At 36.4% G+C, this 12455-nt stretch overlaps 1 protein-coding gene across 1 annotated transcript; it reads left to right on the top strand.

Moving 5' to 3' along the window:
- Nucleotides 1-459: 459 nt before the first annotated feature.
- LOC100948462 (histone H3.3-like) lies at nucleotides 460-988 on the top strand. The gene has a single exon (XM_012811564.2). The coding sequence runs from the start codon at nucleotides 460-462 to the stop codon at nucleotides 856-858; it is 399 nt and encodes a 132-aa protein (XP_012667018.1). The 3' UTR covers nucleotides 859-988.
- The last annotated feature ends 11467 nt before the right edge of the window (nucleotides 989-12455 follow it).

The raw sequence follows: 12455 nt of genomic DNA, 5'->3' as shown, positions 1-12455 counted from the left end.
TCGGAGTGCACCAACACACAGATGCCAGATAGTTCGCAGAATGTGTGAATTTAACCTCCAGAAAGCTGAAGGTTAAAACTGTGGGCCTTATGTGCCCACTGAGGCTTCCCATAAAAATTAAGTTCATTTTGGGGGAGGCAGGATTCTTAAGTCTTTTAAGCTATTAAGACAATTTATGGCACTGTTTGGGAAATACTGGTTGGGCAACTGTTGTAAAGATGCTGTACTTATTCAGAGTGCCATGCTCACTCTTATTAAGGGACAGAGAAGGACCTTCTCTGTGTATACCCAACATCGTGGAGGTAAAGAAATAGGATTGCCTCTCCGAACTAAATTATGAAATCAATTTATGGTGTTTGCAGCCACTGCCGCGCCGCCGTAGCTGTCTAATGGCAGTGCCGCCTCTAGCTCGCCGAGCTCTAGCCGAAGAAGTGGGATAAGTTAGGAGGTCTTTATACGATGTCTGGTACAAAGCAGACTGCCCGCAAATCCACCGGTGGTAAAGCACCCAGGAAGCAACTGGCTACAAAAGCCGCTCGCAAGAGTGCGCCCTCTACTGGAAGGGTGAAGAAACCTCATCGCTACGGGTCTGGCACTGTGGCCCTCCGTGATATAAGACGTTATCAGAAGTCCCCTGAACTTCTGATTCGCAAACTTCCTTTCCAGCGTCTGGTGGGAGAAATTGCTCAGGACTTTAAGACAGATCTGCGCTTCCAGAGTGCAGCTATTGGTGCTTTGCAGGAGGCAAGTGAGGCCTATCTGGTTGGCCTTTTTGAAGACACCAGCCTGTGTGCTATCCATGCCAAACGTGTAACAATTATGCCAAAAGACATCCAGCTAGCACGCCGCATACGTTGAGAATGTGCTTAAGAGTCTGCTATGATGGGAAAGCATTTCATTATCAAAAAAAAAAAAATTCTCTTCTTCCTGTTATTGGTAGTTCTGAATGTTAGATTTTTTTCCCCCCATAGGGTCAAAAGATACTTAAGTATATGATTGCGACTGGAAAAATAGGGGACAGAAATTAGGTATTGGCAGTTTTTCCATTTTCATTTGTGTGTGAATTTTTAATATATAATGCGGGGATGTGCAGCATTAAAGCGAGTCAAAGGTTTCAGTGAACAAGTTTCAGCAGTTCAACTTTATAACAATTACAAATAAACCTGTTTAATTTTTCTGGACAATGCCAGCATATGGATTTTTTTAAAACAAGTAAATTTCTTATTGATGGCAACTAAAAAAAAAAGAAAAAAAAAGAAATCAATTTATGTTGGAGAAGAACAAAAAAAGCCACCTTAAATAATAATTATTTATTGGGCATTGTTTTAGATGTTTTACGTACATACTCTCTAGTTTAAGGCTTAACAAAAACCTAATTGAAAATTTTAACATTGAAGAAAAGACTATCATGCAAAATGGGGGTTAGCTTCCAATTTTAGGAAAGGAAAGTTTGGAAGAGAATTTTCACAAGGTGTCTCCAGTGTTAGTCAGAAAAGCTCATCTTGGTCAACAAATACGATTGTGTGACCTTTGCTACATTTCTAGTAGTGTAGATTGGTAACTGTGCCCACTGAGAGGAATCAATTAACTTCCTTTGCTCTAATTTCTTGCTTTTTCAACTCAAATTCTGCTATCATTTGCCTTCCTCCTGTGCTCCGCAGTAGAAAGAAAACTGAGTGATCATTGAATACGAGCGCTGGTTCTCTTCATAATTATGTTCTCTATAAAATGATAATAGCATCTTTAAAAAATACTTCTGCTTCTTTACTTTAGAAAATATACTTTATAGATGAAAACAAAATACTTTTTTATAATGTAAAAATACTTTTGGGAAGTATTTTTTTAGAATTTTCTGCGACTTCATTTGCTTCTGCGTTTGGTAACCAGGAGTCACTCTGATTCTCTCTGAATATGCCAGTTAATCATAATCTCAGTCCAAAGCTAAAGTGGCATGAGATGACAGCTCCAAGGTGCTCCTGACCTTGTGTGCCTGTCAGGCAGCCAACTGATCTCGCCCAGGACAATGAATCTCACTGCTGCCTGTTCCATTTGCAATACAACACTGATTATCCTACACACCAAGCCCCGGGATGCTCTGGCTTATCCTGTGTTTGGTCATTGGAGGAGAATAAAGGAGTATCTTTTCGCTTACTTTTATTTTGTAGATTCAACAACATACATTGAGCCCTTACTACACTGTTGAGCATAGCAGGGTATTTTAAAGTGAAATAAGAATCTTTTGTTTTCCGCTTGAAATGTATCTCATCTTATAAAATTGACTTGTTCTACTGAACTTGAAATCTGCTCATTAAATGTGCCACTTCACCTTTCTTCCTAACGCTGAGAGTGGGCTGTTTCACGGTTCTGATTATACATGTATCTGTGTGATTATCTGATTACATTCCAAACCAAAATACTCTAGACCCTAAATTCAAAGAGGAAGAGAACTCTGAATTTTTTTTTTAAACCCCTGGATGCTTAACATTTTGTATAGTGTCACCATCACCTGACACATAGTGGGAATAATAACTGTTTGTGAATGAATGAGGAAAGCATGAAAAGAGAAGCAAGTCTAGATCAAGGGCACAGAACAAACACAAACGCAGAGGTGAGAGCTGCCAAGCTAGAGAACACAGAGGGATTTTTTTTTTTTTTTAATGGCAGATAATCTGTTACTGAACTGCAGGATGTTTGGGGCGGGGTAAATGTCTCAGAAACATTTAGTGATGTCCCACTAAAAACCCTGTCATCATCCCTGACCAGATTCTTAAAAACAAGGGTTGTTTATTTTTGTCAAGTGGAAATTTACATACAGTGAAATGCACAGATCTTAAGTGCATAATTTGAAGAGTTTTGACGAGTTCACGTAACTTTTACCCCTACCTTTTCAAGATATAAAAATTTTCCTTCATTCCAGAAACTTCCTTGTCCCATTCGAGTCAAACTCCTCTCCCCATGGGAAACTGCAGTTCTGAAATACAACATTGCAGGGTAGTCCTGCCTGTTCTAGGTCTTCACTGAAATGAAGTTATACAGTAAGTACAAAGCTGCGCCTGGGTCCTTTGGTTCAGTGTAATGTTTTGGAGACTCACTTATGTTGTTCTGTATCTGTAGGTCATTCCTGCGTATTGCCTAATGGTATTGCATTAACAAATAAACAAATACATAAGAATTTGTTAACTAATTGTCCTTTTGAGCTACCTTTCAGTGGTTTCCCTTCAAGACTTACCATAAATAAATAACATGAATTGTAAATATGAACTTCATAGACACCTATAAATACAGTTGCAATGAACTATTATTCTATACATCTTTGTGAGCACATGTTTACCTTAATCTTGAGGAAACACATGGGGAATTGATAAGACGCATGTAGGTATTAACACTAGCAACGTGGGACACTTAGTATTGTCTTTTTTTAAAAAGATATGTACTAGTATTGCATTTTGATTTCAACTTTAATTTCTCTGATGATTAATGATGTTTAGCACTTCTCGTATCTTATTAGCCAGCTGTATATTTTTCTTATAAGGTATTTTTTAAATCCTTGGTCAGTTTTAAAAATTATATTGTCTTCTTCTGAGTTATGAGTAAGACTTCCTTATTTATTCCAAACACAAATTCTTTGCTCGATGTAGTTTTGCATGTATTTTCCCCTGGTCTGCTACTTGTTTATTAATTTTCTTTTTTTTTTTTTTTTTGAGACAGAGCCTCAAGCTGTCCCCCTGGGTAGAGTGCCATGGCATCACAGCTCACAGCAACCTCCAACTCCTGGGCTCAAGCGAGTCTCCTGCCTCCGCTTCCCAAGTAGCTGGGACCACAGGCGCCAGCCACAACGCCCGGCTATTTTTTGGTTGCAACCGTCATTGTTGTTTGGCGGGTCCGGGCTGGGGATTCGAACCCGCCAACTTAGGTGTACGTGGCTGGTGCCTTAGCCGGTTGAGCTATAGGCGCCGAGCCTGTTTATTAATTTTCTTAATGGTGCCTCTCAATAAGCCATTGTTTTAATTTTCTCAAAGTCCAGTGTATTCTTTTTTATGGTCAGTGTTTTTCATATTCTAAGAAGTGTTTGCCTAACTCAAGTTGGTGAAGAAATACTTCTATTTTTTTCTCTAGATGCATTAACATTTTACCTTTGCTTTTATAGTCTTATGATGAATCTTTGTGTGAAATGGAGATTTAAGGTAAAATTTTTATATAGATATCATGTTGTTCCAACACCACTTATTCAAAAGAAGAAAGATTTCCTGTCTCATATTGAATAGCTTCAGTGCTGTTGCCTAAAATCAATTGCTTATAGATGTGAGTCTGTTTCTGGAATTTCTATGCTTTCTCTTTGACCGACTTGTCTTTGTGCCAGTACTACAGTAACTTGCATGTTGTAACTTTATAATATGTCTTGAAATCAAGTAGTGTTATTTTATCCAATCTTGTTCTCCATTTTTCAATATTAGTTTTACTACCTATTTTCCATTTTTGCACACATTTTAGATTCATATTGCCAGTTTCTAAAAACAAAATAAACTTTTTAAAAAAGCCTACTAGAGTGGTGATTGAGGTTGTGTTGAGCCTACAAGATCAATTTGTGGAAAAATAACATTTAAAAAATACTGAGTTTTCCAATTCATAGATATGGTGTTTCTATTAATCCAGGTATCTTTAGTTTTTTCATAGCAATGATGCATAGTTTTAAGTGAAGTGGTCTTGCATATAAATTCACTCCGAAGAATTTTATGTTTTTATGCTTTTTTAGCGTTATTATATAGTAACTTTCAATATCCATTCATTGCTAAAACCTAGGAAAAGCTGATTTCTGTATTTTACTTGTCTTTGTATCCTGTAACCTTGCTAAATACACTTAACAATTCTAGTAGTTTTGAAAATTCTTTAGAACTTTCTATGTAAACAATTGTATCATATATAAACAGAGTTTTAGTATTTTTTCTTTCCAGTCTTAATGGTTTATATTTTTTTCCTTACTACATTGGTAAGAATGGGTATTCTCCTTGTTCACAATCTTAAGGAGAAAGAACCATTGACCATCACATTTAACTTTTGCCGTAGGTTTTGTCCAAATAACTTTTATCAGAGTCTTCCTAGTTTAATTTTCAAAATCGTAAAATAGTCATTACTTTCCCTTAAGTGCTTATGAAATTCTTAGAATATGCAGATTGACCTGGAATTTTCTTTGTGGGAAGACTTTTAATTACAACTTTAAACAGGATGCTGTTCAGATTCTCTAATTTCTTGCATCAGTTTTGGCAATGTGTCTTTATATATTTATATATGTAAATATTTCAGTTTCCTTACTGATACCTTTATTTATTTCTAATACTAAGATTTGTTTTATTCTCTCTTGTATTCTTAATCAGTCTATGAATTTGTCAACTATTAATTTTTTCGAACAGTCAGCTTTGACTTTACTGATCTTACCTAGTGTTTGTTTATATTTTATTTCACTGATTTCTGCTTACATATTTATTATTTCATTTCTTTTAATAGCATTTAATGTAATCTTTTTTCTAGCAAAATTTGAAGCTTATGATTCCTTTTATTCTAATAGAGAGCTACAGATTTTACCTTAAACACTACATTAGCAGTGTCACAAATTTTGAGCTGTAGTGCTTTATCATAATTCAGTTCAAATACTATTGCATCATTATTCTTAAGTTCCAGGATGTCTGCCTAACTTGAATCCAGTTTTCAAAAAGATGTTTCCCACCTGTCATACTCCCTCTCCCACTCCATTAGAAAGAATGTAAAATAATCTAATTTCCTAGAAATTTAAATCATATGTATATGAAGTACCAACATTTGCAAACTCAGGGTGAAAACTAACCTAATATAAGCTGTTTAGTGGGAGAGATATAATGTGAACGGGAAGGTGATGGCAAAAATGTGTAAGTGTGTGTGTGTCTTAGATTTAAGATGCTTTGTGTACTTTTAATTACAAGGCTGTGAAACTGGAAAGACTCTAGAGAATGTGATGTATAGCTCCTTCTCAGTACACGCGTTGAACTTGGAACCCAGTCCTCTGCCTTCAGTTCAGTACTTCCTTCACAAGTCAAGTGCCAACTAGATCTTTGTTTACAAAGGGATTTGCCATTGTATCATCTTGGATGGCCCTAGTTGAGTGTTTAAATATCCCAGGGCACCTAAGGAGAAATACAACCAGGTCAATGTATCAAAGTATAGTTAATCTTTATAAACTTTCTCTACCAACTTGCTTCCTCATAAAGAAAGTGAATAAAAAATTTTCTCTAAAGGTCTTCGTTTCAAAAGTAACACACTTTAAAAAAAGAGCAAATCATTCTATTGTTACTCTGGACCTATTGGCAGAGAAATAAGTACAATGTGCTTAGGAAACTTCTTGCCTATCAGAAAAATTTAAAAGGGGGCACAGAAAGGTATGCAGAGGTCTTCTTTACAAATGTGAATGCCAAAAACAGGCTAATTTTCCATGCATGATTAACTTTATTGGGTGTAGATAAGGAAAAATGGAACACACTTTGTTCAGTCCACTTACTAGTTCACAATTGGGCTGACCCATTTGTTTGTATGAGCTATTCATGTTTTGAATTTCTGTACTTAATTACTTTCTGTATTTTTTTTTTGTTAAATCATCACTGTGTACATAAATGCAGCCATGGGGTATAATGTGCTGGTTTTATATACAATTTGAAATATTTTCATCAAACTGGTTAACATAGCCTTCATTGGCAGGACCATACTTTCTGTATTTTTTATGTGTCAGTTTTTCCTATCACTTATAAAAATTATTTCTCCAAGTATAAAAACATTTTATGTTTAATTTTGTTTGTATCACCCTTAATGTAGTCACCTTTTATGTATCAGCACAAAACTGATTTGATTGGCTACTTACTATATATTCCAAGGAGGAGGAAAATTATACCCATATTCTAAGAGCACTGTAGATTTACTGAAAATTATGTTTCCCAGCAACTCTTGAATAATAGCCACCAAGAAGTCCTGAAAGTAAACTGAGTGAAATTAGAGCACCTATGGGTCATTTGGCACAGGTAGGCAGCTGTGGCTTTTGCTTTTAGTTTCTTAGGTAGTGGAATTGGTTGTATAATGCTTTAGAATTCCAAGAAGAGTACTGTTTGGTCTTCTGAAATCTAAACTTCCAAGATTTAAGACAGTGATGAAAGGCAAATGGTAACTTGGCTAACTTCTTAGCTTTTTAGTGTGCAGTATGGTGCTTTGTAATGAAACATACTAATAAGGACTTTCAATTAAGATTGGCTTTAACCATAGTGCAGTTCAAGAAAGTGAAATAGAGAGATGGGAGCTCAAGCTTCACTCTTAGTGACACCCGGTTCCTTTAATATATGTGGGATTAGGAAATTCTGGAAAGAGCAACGTTTATTTTACTTTCGTAACTTATATAATCAGTCCCCTTTCTTTGGCCTCAAGTTTTATGAGAAGTCATTTAAAAATTCAGCAATTGCTAATAAATATAAAAGGAAACTTGAAGCAAAGAATCAATTTTGAGTCAGGAAACTCTTATTGTTATGACAGTTACTATGAAAATCTGAAACAAGGGAGAGTTTCTTGGAGAGGCTGAGTGTTGTTTACAGGGCCCATCATTACACACTAGAAGAGGCACTAATTTGAAAGGATGGCCTCCAAAAGCAAGCATTCATTCTGGGCCATACCCAACCCACTTCCCAGACTCCTGAGTGGAGTCTGTCCCCACTGGTGTAAAGGAAGTAAATATTCATTTGACAAACGCAGAAGCAGAGCACGGTAAGGACCATGTATCATTCTGTACATGCCCATAAAGACAACTTCAGCAGGCGGCGCCTGTGGCTCAAAGGAGTAGAGCACCGGCCTCATATACTGGAGGTGGCAGGTTCGAACTCGGCCCTGGCCAAAAAAACCCTGCAAATAAATAAGTGTAATGAATATTAAAAAGAAAGAAAGAAAGACAACTTTAGCAAAATCTCTTGAAAAAATTTAAATGAGAAGCAGCAAATTTTTGCATCTGATTCATGGCAAGTTCATTTTGTTTTGGGAGATACATTTGATGTGTGTCATCATCCCAGTGTCCAGTGAACAAAGAGGGCATTGCCATTCAACCTTTTCCCACGGAGCTCTTCATGCGGACAATTCCAGTAAACCAGAGTGTCATACAAATTAAAATATACTGACCACCTCTGATCTAGCCCAGTGAATTTAATGTTGAAATTGGGTGGCCTTGGGATCAATTTGACATAAATTTCCTGAGTACACAATCATCAAAATATTTTGTAGGGTCATGTGGGATCACAATTTGACATAAGATATTGTGTGTACCCTGGAGAATCTTTTAATCCAGCAGAGATAAGAAACATACTATATTCTTAAGGTGTGAAGTTACGAGAGGGCCAAAAAGGTCAGATAGGGGTTTGGGATGAAAGGAGAGGCCTAGAAGATGCAAAAAGTTTAGAGACCAAGAGCTACAATTGGAGAGCTTGGCTAAGATAAGGAGGAGTTGAGAAGCAAGGAGACAAAATCGAGAGTGGAAGAGGCCGGAGGGCTGCCAGGGGGCTCCGGGGTTAGAGAGAGCTGATCCTCAGGAGCACGTGTCTACCCTGCTCCATATTACATCTCCTGCTGGAAGCAGGACTGTGAGGGTGAAGTCACAGACACTTTGGTGGTGGTTCCAGTAATTTCAGGAACATACTTGGATTTCTTTTCTGGTTATATGTCTTTCTTATGGACAACAGACAGCAAAATGAAACTCATTCTTGTCATTAAATTTTGTATGAGGAACACAAAGACATTTTCAGAATACTGAATTGGACTAGTCATAAAAATGTACCTTTGTAAAAGATACTGTGTAATTAATTAAATATTTAATGATAGCCTCTCTGTGAGTTTTATAAAATAAAGGTAAGATTTGAGTCCAAGTTAAATAAGAAGAATCCGAATTCCATATTGAAGTGAAATACAATATATAAATTTTATTAAACAAGAAACCAGCACACACAAAATTAATAGCTGACAGGGAGGGATTTTTTTTCTTATCGTGATAAGAACACTCAACATAAGATCTACCCTCTGCACAAATTTTTGGGTGTGCAAATGTGCTTTTTTGAACTCACAAATGAAGTATTCTTGTTATCCGTGTCTACGAGGAAACTAAAAGTTCTTTCTGTAATTTGTAGAAAATAATTTTGCCATGTGACTCTTCAGGAAGTTGCCTTCTAAGCGTTTTACTCTGGCACATTCTGCTTATGCCGGCTCTGTGTTAATGGAGCTCCATTTAATAATGCGGCAGGGACAGCCGTGTTTCAGTTCTGAGGATTAAATTCATTGATAGTAACCATTTTAATTTACGATACTTCTAAATAAGTAAAATTATTCAACAATATCAAAACTATCTTAATTCTATGAATTTTCCAAAATCAATTTCTCTATTTGTCCCACATAACTTTTGACAATCCCTGTTTTACTGATTGGTGTCTTCAACTAGTCTTCTGTTTTTCCAGAAGCACACCTTGTCAAATTATGTCCAGCTATATATACTCGTCATAAGTGCTTACTTGGATCATTCTCTGCTTGAAAGGAAATTTCTCCCAATGTAAGCAAAGCTTTTCTTTTATTTAGTTTTAAAGTAGTTGAAAACAAAGCACAAGGCAACGCGAGCAAACATTTGGACAAATTTCCTACAGGGAGCTCAGAGCTTAAATACAGTTACCAGGATTGCAGATGGTCAGGCTGTATGAAATAGCTTATCAAGTTACCAATTCTTTCCTTGGACAGATGGCAGAGGGGCCTGGCAGAAGCTCAGTTTTCAAATTGTAGATGCTTGTGTGTGTGTGTGTGTGTGCGCGCATGTGATTGTAGGTGCACATGTGTGCCTGTGTGTGTGTGTGTGTAACTGCTGAAAAACAAAGATCTTTCCTTTAGAAGACACACGGTTGCACGCGTTACCTACTATTTGTCAGTACAATACTGAAAACCAATCCTTAAGTTTTAAAGTGATGTATTTAAAGATACCTAACAACAACAACAAAACAACTGTAAGTCTGTTGTTTTGCTCAAACCATGGTCTAAATTTTCCTGTTAAAACCCAGGATCAAAGAATGGTGAGCACATGAAATAGCTGAAGGTGACTCGACTGGTAAGAACTTAATAGTGACTTTTACATTTTGAAAATTGGGGGATTCTATTCTTTATTCATGATAGACAGTGTAGAATTTTAGATGAGGTTAATGTACATCTTTCCATTTATAAGAATCAAAATACTATTTCTTATAATCACTTGATCTGCGTTTATCCTTTTAAAAACTACAAATCTTTCTTCAACTGGAGCTCACCTTTTCTGAAAATTAAGTGAAAAGTTTCCAAGGGACTGTTGGGGGCAGAGCAGCGCTGGAACTAGGAGTGCTCCTTGCCGTGTCTAGGCGGGACAGAATCATTTCATTAGCTCCTAGAACTAGTGAAACTTCTAGAAAGTCTCCAGGTGGAAACAACCATTTTCCTTTTTAAATTATTCTGTCATCTGACAAATCTGAATTGCTTATCCTGAGAACAGTCAAGAGATAAGGGACATTTTTTCCCCGTTTCTTCTGACGTAGGACGGGTGAATAAACAAGCAAATTTCCAGTCTACTTTCTGGTAGAACCTGTCCCAGGGAACAAAATATTTTGAGAAGAGAATGTCTTGGAGCAGGCCCGGGGCTAGACGTGGTGTACCATCCATCTCCTCTGGACAGGGCAGACAGCCACACATTTGGCAGGGATGCTCAGTCTGCTGCCAGAGCAGACAATCGACAGAGCTGGAGAAGTGCATCTGGTGCATTATCAAGTATCAGGATGATGAACGGAGGTCATAATTAAGCTTGTATTTAACAGCTCATTGCCTTGAGTAATAATAACGATGACTTTATACGAGCACCCTCCTTTCTTTTCTCTCATGGCCCTCGCAAAGAAATTTAATGTTTTCAGAATTGTCATCACCAGGGAAATTTATCATTAATTAAAACCCTCTCATTAATTAAAACCTTCTCCCTAGTCTTCACATTTAAATTTTTATGTTTACCGTCTTTAACAATCACTGCAATTGCTCTTTGGAGAGAAATCACTCTATAAATCTCCAAATACAAATAAATAAGTCAGCCCAATTACATGTTGTAAGGCAATTACTTGATTTATGTGTATCTATTTATGAGAAGCAAGCACAATTATTAGAGAAACTTCACAGTAATACTGTATTTTTCTGTATTAGAATACTGAAATAAATTATGCAATAGAAACAGATAATGTGGTATTCTCTAAAATCTATATTACATCATTGGATTACCTTTGCATTAAGATTGAGTTATTACTATGGTAGATAAAAGGGGGGGAAATAAGGATGTTACTATCAGATAAGTTGAAATAATATTTCTACAATTTCTTAGTTTTATAAAATAAAGGTGAGATTTGAGTCAAAGTTAAATAAGAATTAGAATTCCATATTAAAGTGAAATCCAATATATAAGTTTCATTAAACAAGAAACCAGCACACACAAAAAAACAATGGCTGATAGAGAGTGATTTTTCCTTCTTTGAGTTTTTTTTTTTACTTTTTCAAATTAACATGAGGGTACAATTTTTAAATTACATTGTTCTCACTTCCAGGGTAAAGTTCCATTTGTAGAAGAGCCCTTCACCCAGGGGGCCTGTTATATCCCCTCATAACGTGCACATTAGGTGAGATCCCACCTCATGCCCTCCCTCCTTCTGTCATATGTCCTCCCTTTTCTCCCTCCCACTTCTCTTTACCTCCAAACTGGACTGTATTAGTATTTTATTGTTCTTATGAGCATGTACTTGTTTATATATTGATTTCATATTAGCATGGAGTACATTGGATATTTATTTTTTCATTCTTGCAATACTTTACAAAGAATAATGTATTTCAAGTCCATCCAGATAAATGTAAAAGATGTAAAGTCTCCATCTTTTTTAATGGCAGAATAATATTCCATGGTGTACATATACCACAGTTTGTTGATCCATCTATGGGTTGATGGGCACTTAGGTTCCTTCCATGACTTGGCAATTATGAATTGAGCTACAATAAACATTCTAGTGCAAATGTCTTTGTGGTAAAATGATTTTTGTTCTTCTGGGTAGATACCTAGTAATGAGATTACAGGGTCAAGTGGAAGGTCTACTTTTAGATCTTTGAGGATTCTCCATACTTCTCTCTAAAAAGGCTATTACTTTGCAATCGTACAAGCAGTGTAGAGGTGTTCCCTTCTCTCCACATCCACACCAGCATCTGGTGTTTTGGGACTTGGTGATGTGGACTGATCTTGCTGGGGTTAGGTGATATCTTAGAGTGGTTTTAATTTGCATTTCTCTGATGATTAAAGACAATTAGCATTTTTCATGTGTTTGTTGACCATTTTGTCTGCCATCCTCAGAGAAGTTTCTGTTCAAATCTCTTGATTTTTT

This window comes from Otolemur garnettii, unplaced genomic scaffold (genome assembly GCF_000181295.1).
Source record: "Otolemur garnettii isolate 467f Iridium unplaced genomic scaffold, OtoGar3 scaffold00164, whole genome shotgun sequence".
Taxonomy (NCBI): domain Eukaryota; kingdom Metazoa; phylum Chordata; class Mammalia; order Primates; family Galagidae; genus Otolemur; species Otolemur garnettii.
Note: the sequence above shows the minus strand (reverse complement) of the source record. Positions and strands in the feature narration are given on the sequence as shown.